The 14612-nt window shown below is 45.3% G+C and overlaps 1 protein-coding gene across 3 annotated transcripts in view; it reads right to left on the bottom strand.

The window, feature by feature from the left end:
- Positions 1-14612, bottom strand: part of TULP4 (TUB like protein 4) — a 202835-nt gene that overhangs the window by 34081 nt on the left and 154142 nt on the right. For 2 of the 3 annotated variants that reach the window (XM_074333760.2, XM_074333761.2), the window contains exons 5-7: positions 9952-10132; positions 7289-7423; positions 2105-2271 (exon numbers count right to left, since the gene is read on the bottom strand). In XM_074333760.2, the coding sequence (XP_074189861.2) occupies positions 2105-2271; positions 7289-7423; positions 9952-10132 (483 nt within the window). Of the gene's footprint in view, positions 1-2104; positions 2272-7288; positions 7424-9951; positions 10200-14612 lie in introns of all 3 variants that reach the window. The other variant, XM_074333762.2, reaches the window with a different exon arrangement.

The raw sequence follows: 14612 nt of genomic DNA on the forward strand, positions 1-14612 counted from the left end.
TGGCTCCTGTGTCATATTCCGCACAGTAGCCCCTCAAAATATGTTTGCTGGGTACTTGAACAAATGAGCGAACAAATGTACTTATTTGCACATAGGAGAGATTGCATTGTCAAAAGATATTTAAATCCTGCAACTCAACAACAACCACCAAATAATAAAAATAAAATAAAAAATTGGCAAGGATCTTGAATAGACATTTTTCCAAAGAAGCACAAACGGCCAATGAGCACATGAAAAGATGCTCAACATAACTAATTATCAGGGAAATACAAATCAGTACTACCTCATACCCATCAGAATGGCTACTATAAAAAACCAGCGGTGGGGCCCGGCCGGCCCGGTGGCTCAGGCTGTTAGAGCTCCATGCTCCTAACTCCGAAGGCTGCCGGTTCAATTCCCACATGGGCCAGTGGGCTCTCAACCACAAAGTTGCCAGTTCAATTCCCCGAGTCCTGCAAGGGATGGTGGGCTCTGCCCCCTGCAACTAAGATTGAACACGGCACCTTGAGCTGAGCTGCCGCTGAGCTCCCGGATGGCTCAGTTGGTTGGAGTGCGTCCTCTCAACCACAAGGTTGCCAGCTCGACTCCCGCAAGGGATGGTGGGCTGTGCCCCCTGCAACTAGAAACGGCAACTGGACCTGGAGCTGAGCTGTGCCCTCCACAACTAAGACTGAAAGAACAACAACTTGAAGCTCAATGGCACCCTCCACAACTAAGATTGAAAGGACAACAACTTGACTTGGAAAAAAGTCCTGGAAGTACACACTGTTCCCCAATAAAGTCCTGTACCCCTTCCCCAATAAAAAAACAAAACAAAAAAAAACTAGCGAACGACAAGTGTTGGTGAAGATGTAGAGAAAACGGAGCTGTTGCCCACTGCTGGTGGGAATGTAAATTGTGCAGCTGCCGTGAAAAACAGTGTGGCAGTTCCTCAAAAAATGAGAAATAGAACTACCTTATGATTCAGCAAGTCGACCTCTGGGTGTTTATCCAAATGGACTGAAAGCAGTGTCTCAAAGAGGTATTTGTACATAGCAGCATTGTCAGTAATAGCCAAAGTGGAAGGAACCCAAATGTCCACTGATGAACGAATAAAATGTGATATAAAGAAATAAAATGGTATATTATTCAGCCTTAAAAAGGAAGGCAATTCTGACACACGCTACCACATGGATGAACCATGGGGACATTCACTGTGCTAACTGAAATAAGCCAGCCACAAAAAGACAAACACTGTATGATTCCACGTATACGAGGTATGTAGAGTGGTCAAACTCATGGAAACAGAATGGTACAGAGTTTCAGTTTCACAATATGAAAGAGTTCTAGAGATTGGTTATACCACAATGGAATACACTTAACATTACTGAACTGTACACTTAAAAAATGGTTAAGATGGTAATTTTCTGTTATATGTCTTTTACCACAATTTACAAAAAAAAGATGTATTTAAATAATTAATGCCCGCACCTAATTAAAAATTACCCCAAATCTGGTAGACCTGCCTCTCTGATGAGCTGGGTAAGGTTAGGACGGAAGTCCCAAGTTTATTATCATCCCCATGAATCTCAACTCACTAGCAGCGCTGTCTCCACTACGCAACGCTGACAATTCTCTCCGGCACTGTAAGTGACCCAGAACAGAAATGAACTTGTCTATGATTTCTGGGACATAAAAACCAACAGAAAGGGGCCCACCTGTGCATATTTTCTTCAAGACCTTTAAGCTTTTTAACTTACTGTTTAACAATAACTTAGTTGAAATATAAAAGTATATTACTGGCACAACAAACGTAGTATCAGAGTGAATAAATAAAGAGTCAGCATTCACTTCTGCATAGTTCTGATTTCTACTTCAGACGGATGATAAACACCAGGTCAGTCTGCTTATCTATTGGGCAACGGAATCAAGTATTTTGGTTAAAAGGCAAAAATGTCTTTCTCCCCATTTCTCCTGGTTTATACCTCCTAATTTAATTAAAGTCAACAAAGGATTAAAATCTCACAGACAATTCCAAGGAGTACAACCAAATCACGAGTATTGAATGGCGATGGGGGCACACTACCAGAGGGCATCACTGTGAGTGTCTTACACACATCCTTACTTGCACAAGTGTGTCCAGTGTGAAGATGTGCTCCCCACGAACATTGTAGAACTTGACCATGGCGCTCTTCAGGAGAGGGCCATTGGGAAGGTCACCAGGCTGGGTCTGCCGATCCATACCAGCAACTGCCAGGAGGTCTCCCTGCGTGCACCACTGGGCCACCACCTCTGCAATCACAAAGAGGAAATGGTCAGCTTGAAGACATGACCCTCCCTGAACTTGAAGAAGTTTAAAACATAGAGACCCTGAGCAAATACAACGGTGGCTCTTCCCCTTTCTCTCTCTCACGAAGATGTTAGCTACCTACTTCTCCGAAGATAATACAGACTCTATTCAAAACAGGTGCTTTTCACATAGATAGGAATTGCAGTTCCTCTGAAATGTAACTAAATCAGGCAACACCATACATGACAAAGCTAGCATATTAAACATTTATCTCCAATACCTGCATTTCCTTAATGGGTCTTGCACAACTCTGAGAGAGCAGTAAGATGACAGACCTGTGACTGTACATCCTAACTGCTTTTCCCACTGCTGTGTCCCCAGCCCCAGAGATGACTCAAAGGGGTCATAAATGCTAAAAGTAAGAAGTAAATCATCTTTTCTTAACGCCGAATAGTAACATAGGAACATTTGTGACAACATGGATGGATCTTGAGAGTGTAATGCTAAGCGAAATAAATCAGACAGAAAAAGCAGAGAACCATATGATTTCACTGATATGTGTTATATAAACCAAAAACAACAAAAGAACAAGGCAAACAAATGAGAAACAGAAACTCATAGACACAGACAATAGTTTAGTGGTTACCAGAGGGTAAGGGGGGTGGGGGGTGGGAGATGAGGGTAAGGGGGATCAAATATATGGTGATGGAAGGAGAACTGACTCTGGGTGGTGAACACACAATGGGATTTATAGATGATGTAATACAGAATTGTACACTTGAAACCTATGTAATTTTACTAACAATTGTCACCCCAACAGATTAAAAAAGAAAAAAAGAAGTAAATCGAGCAAAGCGTCAGTTTATACTCATCGGATTTCTGTGCACCGCTGCACAGGTGAGGTTCCGGTAAAGGAAGGATATATCTGCATATGAAGGCCCTGACTTTTAGTTAACATGTAATGATGATGTGGGGCTTAGAAAAGAAGATAAATACCTCCGTTGGGTGGTAATGTTGTCAAAGAAACGCTACGCTGAGGATGTGATGCCCACCTACAAGCTACTCAGTGCCTACAAGAAATGGCTATTAAATAGTTTGTCTAACCCCAACGTGAGCAAGTTACTTTCGCTGGTAAAACAAGCTGTTAGTAATAATAAGATTTACAGCACAATTTTGCTCCCTCCAGTCCCTAAGACATATGTGGCTTATCCAGAGATCCCTGCAATCTGGAACTCAGGGGCCCATTCTGCAGGGAGGTCGGGAAGGGACGCATATCAGAGCTGGGTCTAGAATTCGACAGCTCCTGAGCTCTACCAGGTCACATGTGATCATGGCAGCCCCTGCTCACGTGCGGTACTGATGCTGACATTAACACCAGCCATGCTGAGGTCCCCGAGGTTCTTGACCTCCCTTGAAGACTGACAGTGGCCCTTGGGACAAGATGGCTCTCGAGCCCCAAGGAAGCCAGAGCTCGCTTGTCAAGTCAGCCACAGACAGAAACTAGACAGACAGAGGAAGCAGAGGGCTAAGCGGAAGCAATTACGGACCAACACAAAAATGAAAAAACTACAACCTGGGAGAGTGAAAGCATCAAATTAAGGGAGGGTTGTTGTTTTTTTCCCCTTTTTCTTACAAGAGGATATGAATAAGGTTGAGTGCAAACCAGGAAATGAAGACAAACTTAAAAGAATCAAATGCATACGCTGGTAAGATTTTTTAAAAGAAGACAGGGGAAGCTAGAGGATTGGTGCACACACTAACGTGTGCTTTGGATGCCCAAATGCCTCGATTGCTCTAGGGATGAGCCTGGTCGTGAAAATGAAACTGAAATGACCTCTCTGGATGGTACCTTTGGAAACACAAGGAAGTCAAAAGGAGGAGCAACTAACACTAACAAGTAAAAGTAACAAAAAGATGGAGTCTACCGTTGTTTAGGGTAGAAACATCACTGCAACTGTGCAGAAATAAAGACGATAGCACTCAATTCCCAACGCTCCTCAGCTGACCCACTTTGGTCAGAACACGGGCAAGTGAATACCTGCACCATTCTTTCTGTTATGTATTTATTTTAGTAAGATTTTTTGAATTTTGTCACAAGGTGGTTTTTCCCAACAGAAAAGTGGTTGTTGGCCCTGCAGGGCTGACCTACACACAACTGCATTCAGATGTTGCACTAAGATGAGCCCTGAGCACTCGAGGAGGTTCTGTTTACTAGGTGGGCGCTGCCTGTATGAGTGAAGAATGAGCCCAAATATTTATAAGCAAACACACAGGGATTTCTCTAATGCAGGTGAGGACTAGAGTGAAGAGACAAAATGGAGTCACTACGGTCAAGCCGCTGAATTATTAAAACACAGTAGGCTGAGGCATGAAGAAATGATTCTACTCTTGCTTTAACTACTCTGGGAACTTAAACTCCTGAACTTTCCAGTCCCGCATCAAGGCCTGGACATACATCAAACCCTCAGATGACCATCTGAATGGCCTCAAGGAGAAACTGTTCAATTGTCCAGATCACTGGACATCGAAAGATTACCATCTTGCACCAATCCAGGGGCTAAGAAAGCAGGGCTGATTCTTCTCATGAATGTTCTTTTTACTGTAAGAACCCTCAGCTCTTCCTTCTCCTGCCTGAAAGCAGGACATAAATTTGTAAACATGTACCACACCCCCACCAGGAAGGACATAAATTAATCACTGGAGACCACTTTAGACACTTACCAGCCCACAGAAGGCATATGACAAACATTACTAACTGGCCCTTAACTTCCATTAGTTCCCCCATGTATTTTCCTTCCCATAATTTGCTGCCCTAGAAACTTCAAGTCCCTTTCCTTTGTTTTGCCACCTCTCTAAACCTGCGTTGTTCTTTTGTTAACATGCCACGTAGGCCCGAGTTCTAAGCACCCCTCTGAGTGGCTCATCCGAGCGTTTCCACAGTAAGCACAATGCTCGTGAATCAACTTCTGCTTGTTTTTCTCTTGTCAATCTGTCTTTTGTCAGTCTAATTTACGGGGCCCCAGTTGGATAACCTCAGGTGGGTAGTGGGAAAGCTCTTCTTCCCCTACATCCTCGAGAAAGAGTAAAATTCACAACAAAGGGTAAAAGCCCTAAGTGAGGTGAACCAATTTACAATTCATTGTCTGATAGAAAGAAGACCCCAAATTTTGGATTCTCAGATTTTTCTTCAAGGCAGAACTTGCTCAAGAAACATCTGCAAAGCAACCCCCCACCCCACATATGAATCTGTGATGAAGATGAGTGTGACAGATGGTGGGGAAGAGGGCGACCGTGAGCTATCTGGCAGCTAAGTTCTTTTGCTTGTGACATAAATGTTGGTGATAAACTAAGGAAGATCATGAGTCACCTTTCTTTACTGGAAAAGTTCTCTGATGATATTTCTTTGAGACAAATAACAGAGAGACTAAGTGGATTAGATAGGAGTTAGGATAAAACTCGGGTCAACAAATTTCATTCGGGAGGGCTACTTTGGGTCATCAACCCAAGTCCCCTCTTTGTGTTTCTAATCCTCTGCGGCAAATCTGGCAGGAGTGTGTCAGAGATGCTGCTCCAATGCGATCTAGTCTGACAGCGAGCAAAATCACACATCCAAGGAATAAAAAACTAAAGTTCCCATAGGTAGGTAAGATAGTGAAAAATTAGAAAAATTCACCCTATAAAGAATAAAAAGGAACTAAGTGGTAACTGCGTTCTTTTCAGCCCTGATCAAATAGTAGAGAGTGAAGTTCAGGGTTCCAGAACTAGAGTCAGGGTCTAATGAAATTAACAAACTTCGTTAAAGGGTTTGCAAATAGAATTTCTGAAGGAAAAAATATATTTAGCTTGGATTACTAAATATATGGGAGAATTTATGATGGCCATCCCTGTATTTTAGCTCCATGAAAGACAGAAAATTCAGAAAAACCCCAAGGAATTTATGTTCATCATCATCACAAAAAAAATACTCAGCTCCAGTGGGACCCATTTATGTAAAGAGGGACTTCTACACAGTTCACGACCCTCAGGGTTCACAGGCTCAATCATTCCTTACAATTATAGTTTCGACACAGCAAAATGGGACACTCAAAGAGGGAGTATAACCTGCTTCTAAAAATATTCCCTAGTTTTAAAATAGAATTAATAAGTTCATGTGGGGGTGTGCTGTCAGGTATGACATATTCCCGCCAAGCAGCGGTTAGCTGTATGGACTTGATTCTCTAGTTCCTTGTGCCTCCTGAATTATTCAGCGCGTGGCCGTGGCTCTCTGGTCTGACGGCCAGTTCTGAATGACAGCAGCCAGCGCAACTGAAGGTTCCGGCTTGCCCCTCCCCCTCTCATTCACATTATGGTCAGTCTCTGTAACATCAAGCACCAGAGGCAGCCCAGCAATTTCTACATTATACCATTTAACTCTGAGGAGACAGAACTGTTTTTCCAAAAAACCTCATCGGGCCACACCATCAGCAGTGCTGTCAAACTGTAAAATTCAGAACGCTCCAAACGCCTACGGACACCGGCTTCCTCCTGAGGGAACAGCGTTTCATAATGGCCATCAGGAGGTATCAGCACTTGACTGCTCTTCACACCAGTGCCTCAGTCTGGCAACAGTGGAGCCTCCAGACGTCTGTCAAGCTAACCTTACTGCACAACAATCGGCTCCTTAATAAGCCTTAAAACAGGGGCTTCTGCGTAAACTTGTCTCGTGCACCGTCTGCTGCCGTCCAGCATTGTGCAGACCCGGCATCAGCCAGAGGCTAACACACCCCATTCTTGTTGTCGTGGGAGAAGAGGAGGTGAAGTTGAAGACTGACTGCCAGAAAGCTCTCCTCCAGGCAAGACCAGGTAGCAACTTGTCAGATAAGCAGCAGAGGAGCGAGAAGAAATGACTTTTACTAACAGACTCCACTAGGCCTGGAACAGGCCACTGCAGAGGACGAGGTGAGTCGATAGCAGGTGTGTGACTGACACCTGGTCAGGAAGGCGGCTCTCTGGCCTGGGGTCACATACAGCCCTCTGTACCTTTCAGCCCTGAGCGGATGAGAGTAGGCGACAAGTCATCATAGTTGCTCATTAAGCTGATGTCCCCCGAGGTGAAGCTGACCGTGAGCAGCGGCTTGATGCTCTGCACCGGGATGGGATACGCTGCTGGACCATCTGCGGGGACAAAAGCGCCGAGTGACAAAATGGCAGTGAGCACGTGAGCCCAGTCCAGCCCCCCACGCTGCGATCCTGCGGAGAGCTTGAGAACTGCCTGGTAATGCAGACCGCTGAACATGAAGGCAACGCTTGATACCACTCAGGACCCACAGACCAGCTGAGGGGCCCCCAGAGGACCTGGGATGAGAGGCAGGACGGGGCAGACCCTGAGTGGGGTTCCTGGGGCTCTGCTGTGTGGCGGGGAAAAGGTGTGTGCAGAGTACATTAACTTCTCTGCTAATGTGTTCTATGTTTCTAATGACATGTAAACACAAATTCTTTGAATGTCCTATAACATACAAGGATGGTGGGAAGAGGGATAAAAATGTTTTCTTCATTCTGGTCCAACATACAGAGAAAAATTGCTTTTCATCACTAAATGCTTTTATTGGATATCATAGGAAATGAGTGGCCACAGCAGCCACCATGAGTTCTTGGTTGAGTTTTTACTATTCGAGACCCCAAATCTGGAAGGAAAGCTGAGCTTGGATGTGGCTCCTAAGGAATTCTGCTACCTGGGCAGTGCACAGTCAGCACGAAGAAAATCCTGCTTTGTATATTCAAGGAGTGAGTACTTATCGGAAGTTAAGGAAGGAGCACGATGGACCACAGTCTGGATTCTTCCAAGTTACTTCAACAAGTAAAAGCCAGTCCCTCCCATGGGCCAGGGTTAATCGGAGCTCCCTCGGAGGCCTCCCTCAGGCACCACCCGGTGGGCCTGCCTGACACCCACCGGCCATACCATACGCACTCAGCCCGCCTGCAGAGGACCCCCCGTGACTGCTGTCCTTTGCTGCACCTGAGGAGGCTGCAGGTACCTCCCTCTGCACTCACACGTGAGCCCTAGGCCACGGGGAACACCCTGCTCTATGGGAAAGGCAAAGGCAAACCCGTCACCCCACGACTTCTGGGAAAGGCAACTGGTTAGAGCAGCACCAAGCACTGAGTTCTCATCTTAGACTTACTCTGGACTTGCTTCATAACCTTGGTCTCTGGATCGTGTTTCTTCCAATAATAATGGGGAATGAGTAAATCTACATTCCATCTAGTAAAGTTCTGTTTTAGAAGTACACTGGGTCCAACGTTTTAAGATATTGACTTCATTACTATGAGGCTAAAGAAACGACCAATACTTCATGCAAGGCTGGGTCCTACCAGGAAAGTGCATGCCTAGCTCCCAAATGGATCTGTGGGTGCTAAGAACACTCCATCAAGACCTACTGATCCTGAAATGCTACCACTGATCTGCATTTTTTTCATGTGTGAACATCATCTTCTTGAAAAATAAACAAGAACCCCCCCCCACACACACACACACAAGTAATGTGTGTGTGTGTGTTTGCGTGTGTCTCTGGGAAGCAGAACGTATCACCACGTCTGGGACAGGAGGGAGAAGATGAAGGAGAGCAGTCCAAATCCCGATGGGGCAGGTGCCGATGGGGGTGATTTTGAAAGCTTCCCGTGGACCAGCCCTTCCCAGGACGAGCGGGCCCCAGTCACAGGACAGGGCAGGAAGGGTCCAGCATGCACCCACAGGCCATTAGGGGCACTCAGCATGCAGGGTGAGTGCAACGGCCTGGCTGGGGCCAGCAGTCATGCAGCAGTGTGACAGCTTCTAATCAGGGGTCATTCCTGCCACTGCTTCTTAACATGACACGCTTTGTTAAGAAAAGAGGTGCGTGCAGGGAACGGACGCTGGTGAAGAGCAAGACCCTGCGTGGCCAGTGCCGAGTGCTGACAGGGCTGGTGGCCGCAGCAGCGCCACAGGCTTCTGCCTTCCCACGTCTCACACGCACTGGAGGGTGGACACCCTGCACAGGGTGAAGGAGGCTGGAGTCCAAAATCATCCCCCCCAAGTCTGAAACAACCCTCCATTACTGGTGCAGATGTTTAAAAGCGTGATGCCAACTCATCTGATTTACAACTGGGAGGTTGTGGGGTGGGCGGTGGGGAGGTGAGAAGCCTGTCCCTCTGAACTGAGGAAGGGAGGAGCTTCTGCCTGAGATAGAGACAGGGATGCAGGGATGCCCTGTACTGGCCTTCGTGACGGGAAGAAGCCCCTTGCTCACACAACTAAAGCTGCATTAGGGATGTGAACAGCAAATTAAGTTACAGGAACAGCACAGCAGTTTTCACCTTCAGCTCTCTTTAGTCTCACTCCTCCCCAGGGACACAGAAAGGGTCCTCAGTCCCGTTTTATATCTAGGCAAACGTAAGCCAATGGCGCTGCATCAGCCTCCCCAGTGATAATGAGAAAAGGGACGGCAGAGGAGAGACAGTGAAATCAAGAAGAGACGAGGCCAGGCCAGCCTCGCGTTTGGGTCTGTGAACTCCTCCCAGAAGGTTGGGGGCGGAGCCAGTGGAGGGTGGGACCAGCGGAGGGGCGGAGCCTGTGGAGGGTGGGGCCAGTGGAGGGCGGAGCCTGAGGACCGCCGCCCTCCGCCCTCTGCCGGGGCGACATGCTCCTGCCCCCGCAGCGGCGCTACCTTGTGGGGGGGAGTACTCGTCGGAGTCGCTGTCGCTCTCGCTGCTGTCCTCCACCAGGAAGGCGGGGCAGTTCCAGGACATGCTGAGGATGCCGTCCGACTCGTGCAGGAGGACGTGGGCCAGCATCCTGCCGTGGCAGTCCATGACGATCACCTGCCCGTCCGCCGTGCCAAACAGCACCTGCGAGCAAGGACCAGGGCCACTGACGGGCGGCAAGGGCCGGGGGCCGGCAAACCTCATAGCCTCCCTCGGTTAGAAGGACAAAATATATTTAGAACTGAAAACCAGACAAGTAACTGAGGGGATACACAAAGCATTAAGTAGGAATGGAGCTGGTTGTTACCGCAAGAATTTTAATCCTCTGATAGTGAAACGTGACTAATAGCACAATAAATATAATCATTATTTTATGTGGACATTCAGCAGAATCAGAATCAGTTGAACTTTTGTGGATTGTTTTTGCTTTCTTGTTTTGTTTATTTGGGTTGGAGGAGGAGCATTAAGAAGAGGATAATATTCGTTTATTTTTTTAAAGTTTTGTTAAAAATTTCTCAAATTTAGAAGCAAAAACTTAGGTACGTATTAGAGTATATCAAATATCCACGTATATTTCAAGAGAAATTACATTAGGTTATGTATGCATGTTATCTAACCTTATTTGGAAAAGAAGATGCTTCTGAAATAGTTTGTCTAATGTTTTATTTCACTGTGAACAAGGATGGTATTAATGTATTATTAATATTATATTAATGGTATTAATACATTCATTGAGTGCTGACTTGTGCTAAGCACTACACTAAAAGTTTCGCCTCGTTGTCAAAATAACCCAGTGAGTTACATACCAGCACTGCTGGAATGGCACTCGCATGGGCCATCGTGCTGGTGCTGATGGCTGTCCCCAGGGAGTTCCCCTCATGTCCCCAGGTCTGGGAGCACGCACTGAGGACCATGTTGGGGAAACAGGCAGGGCAGAGGAAGGCTGGATGGGAGGGGGACCCCCTCCATCAGAGCAGCACAGAAGAATCTCATAGCCACTGATAAGTGGTGTCATCCAGGTGGATGTCCCCAAGGGGAACCCTGGGGGCCAGGAAGCAGGACCGTCCACAGGAGCCTCTGCGACTGTGGCCATTAAAACTTTCTATCTTTTGTGTCTAATGACATTTGTCTCCCCCTGAGCAACTCACTGTGACAACCAAGCAATCTATTTCCATTTTACAGAAGCAGAAACAACCTGAGAGAGGTCAAGTAAGTTGACAAAGTCATTCAGTGGTCAAGCCAGGGCTATCTGACTAGAAAGACCAGGATTTATACAAAGGGAAAGTTACTTAAGGCTTTTTACGTCCTTGCTTCTTTTTGCTTTTAAGATTTTGACAGTAAGCTTTGGGGCAAAGACTGTCCACAGCTGAACCCCTGGCACCTAAAAGAGCTATGAGTAGACAGTGGCACGACAACGTATTTGTTGTTCAATGAATGAATTAAAGCCAGTGGCAATCAAAAGGCAATTTTAGGACATAAGTGCTGATTAAAACAGATTAACTGCAAGGGAAGATATATTTCATTTAGGTAGTAATAAGCTTACAGAATTTACGGCGCTGTTAGAATAAATCAATTTCCACCAAGCATTCCTTTAAACCTGATCAACATTTTAATGACTGAAAACTAAAAAGAAAAAAAGGCTAAAACAGTTTTCCTCCAGGGGCAGTGATGAATTTGTTAGTGCATGCTGCATAAAGGAAAAACAGACAAAACTAACAGGAACAGTGAAAGTGACTTTAGATTTTTGGCTGCCAAGAGTGACAGTAAGTGTGGCCAGCGCATCTACAAGCACCGCATGGACACAGGCTCAGGGAAGGAGACTGCAGGGGGTCTGTCCTGCCGAAGCTCCTGAAAGGCAGATGCTGGATGTGTTGGCAAGCAGCTTTAAATGAGGAGGAATATGGAACACGACTTCTTGTAACTTTAACCGAAATGTACAATTTACGTATTTCAAAACAAAACAGTATGTCAGAACCCCACTGCAAGGCAAATGTCACGGGTGACGACTGTGGGAAGCAGGCTTTTCTTCTCCCCCTTTCCACCTTCTCACTCATTTGTTCAAGTATGTTCTGAAAAGCAGCTCTGTATCTTGGTGCTGGCTGAAGGGGTCACTTTATCACTTAATTATTTTTTATTTTTGATAACGATAGCTCGTTAGCAGGCAACAACAGCACACACTTACTCTTCACAAGGCCCCGGAATTAATATACATCGATCCCAAACAAGTTCCCCCCGCCCCCTTGCTGTGGGTTCTCACATCACTGCTCTCCTGTCCTTACTGTGTGATTATGTGATTTCTGCCTGACGCCCAGGCTGGACTGTGAGCTTTGGTGGACTGCTGCACGCTCACTACTATTTCCCCAGGGCCTGTCATGTTAGATGACATATGGCAGTAAGTATTTGTGAAGTGACGGAGGAATGACGCTGCACGGAGGCATCTTTTCAATAACACAGTTTTCCATTTTAGAGAAACAGATACCAGACAGTAGAACAGACGTCTAATTCCTGAATATAAGACCTGTGACTTAAAGAGCTATCGGTGCTCAGCATTACACTAAAGCAAAATAGAACTAAAGCAAAATAGAACAAAAAACCAGCCCCTAAATTCCTCACCATTAATCAGCTCCAACCACAGCTTTCTTGGGAAGATAATGCTCTGTTAGTAAGATCGGAGACAAGAAAAAAGCAGCAACAGTCTAGTTGTCAAGCAATGATGGAGGAAGATACTCAATTTTGGAACAAGAGCGTCACAGATAACTGAAGACTACTGATACAACATGAAATCAGATTTCAAAAAATCTGTTACAAGTTCTTTTCATGCCTAATTACTTCCAATGAGATAAGCAAGGACTCCATGAGAACAAGACAGGGAAGTCTAATCCTCATGAATACTCACAAGGGTAAATGCATCAGTGTCTGCCACTTCTCCCTAATTCTGGTGCTCTGGGTAGAGGGGTGCCAGCTCCTCCTTTCTAGGCTTGGCCCTCGGCCCCCTTCTCTCTCTGGATCACAGTCATGTCCACGGTTCAAGGACCCCATTCATGTCAGCTCCCTTCCCAGACCACTCCCTAAGCTCAGGACTCATATCCAACTGCCTCCCTGCCACCTACCTACCCCTCGGTGTGTCCAAGGACCTTCGGGGTCAACACGCCCCAGATGAAATGTATGATCTCGTCCTTCCCCAACCAACACACACATAACCATGTCCTCTTCCAGCATGGTGGCTGTTTCATTTCCGATGTGCAGCTTGGACACAGAATTAACTTTGTCTAACCAAAGACCCCACAGCACTCTGAATTTCACTCTGTTTTGCCTGTCTGCCTTTCCCGTTAAATCGTGAGCTTCTCAAGGGCAGGTCTGCACCGAGGTTCTCACGAGTGGATGCTCAGGAACTATTATTAGTAAATGAGTTTCTACCCCAAACTTTGGCATTTTCCCAGGTTTTCCTACAAATGAAGGAAGAACTTCCTTAATTTCTTCTTTAGGCAATAAAACAGTGGCTCAAATCCTCCTACAAAACTGGCCTCTAAAATACTTTCAATTACAAATTGATGGTGAAATGATGCTGTCTCATTATTTTTCCTGCTGTTTCTTCTGTTGGACTGCAGGCTTCACGTATGGGCTAGGGACAGTGCCTTCTGTAACGCGGACACCAAGAACCAAAGTAGCCAGTAGAAACCTGAGGGTCCTCACGTCAAACCAGTTAAATGGCTGTCTCCCACTGCAGGGCAGTCTTTCACATTAATGAAATGTTTAAGTAATTATGGTATCCATATATAATCTCTTCATTTCAATGTATTCTATTCTAAACTATTTTTAGATATAATTATTTTAAAATACAACACAGTTATTATCAGTAATTTAAAACGAACCGAACTATAAACCAAAGGGGATAGGAAGAGGATATAAAATCCTTCGAAAGACTTATGTTTTGGAAGCACGGATGCTATCTCATCTTACCTTGACCTTTGGACACTGGGACTCGTCTAAATTCTTGAATAAATACCATATGTCAGTTAAAAATAAATGCACGCTTCTATAAATATTCATGTCTTGCAGCAGAGTTTAACCAGTAGTATTGGAACTGATCCCAGAAGCATCAACTTTTCCCCCATTTGTTTGTTTTTGTGATTTAAAGCTGGGGGAGCAGATAACTGATTACAAATTCCTACTTAGTAACCTCAGCCCCATTGGTGGCAAACATTAAATGTGTCGCTGGGTACAGGGAGACAAAGGCACAAGCTGTGATGTCCTTTTGCTTTTTACAAGGAAACTTCTGTTCTCAGACACCACTGAAGTAAAACTTGTTTTTTTAAGGCCTCCCTGTTGGGTTTCAGGACACTAGCCTTCAAATGTGTTTCAAGGCCAGATTTGAACATTCTGCAACTAAAGAAACTGTTCAATTGATTACTAGACTATTTCCTGGTTTTAAAAAAAAAGTAATTTCACAGTTAACTGTAACAATCATTTGTAAGACAGACATTTTAAAACTTATTGTGATAAATCTAGGAATGACATCTCACCCAAAATATCTATAATAAAACATTTGTATCTTTGGCTAAAAAGGTAATTTTGAAGTCGTTTCATCTCTTCACTGCAAAAAAGACTGCTTATCAACTAACCC

This window comes from Rhinolophus sinicus, chromosome 2 (assembly GCF_057876585.1).
Source record: "Rhinolophus sinicus isolate RSI-liver-muscle chromosome 2, RSI-T2T, whole genome shotgun sequence".
NCBI classification, from domain to species: Eukaryota; Metazoa; Chordata; class Mammalia; order Chiroptera; family Rhinolophidae; genus Rhinolophus; species Rhinolophus sinicus.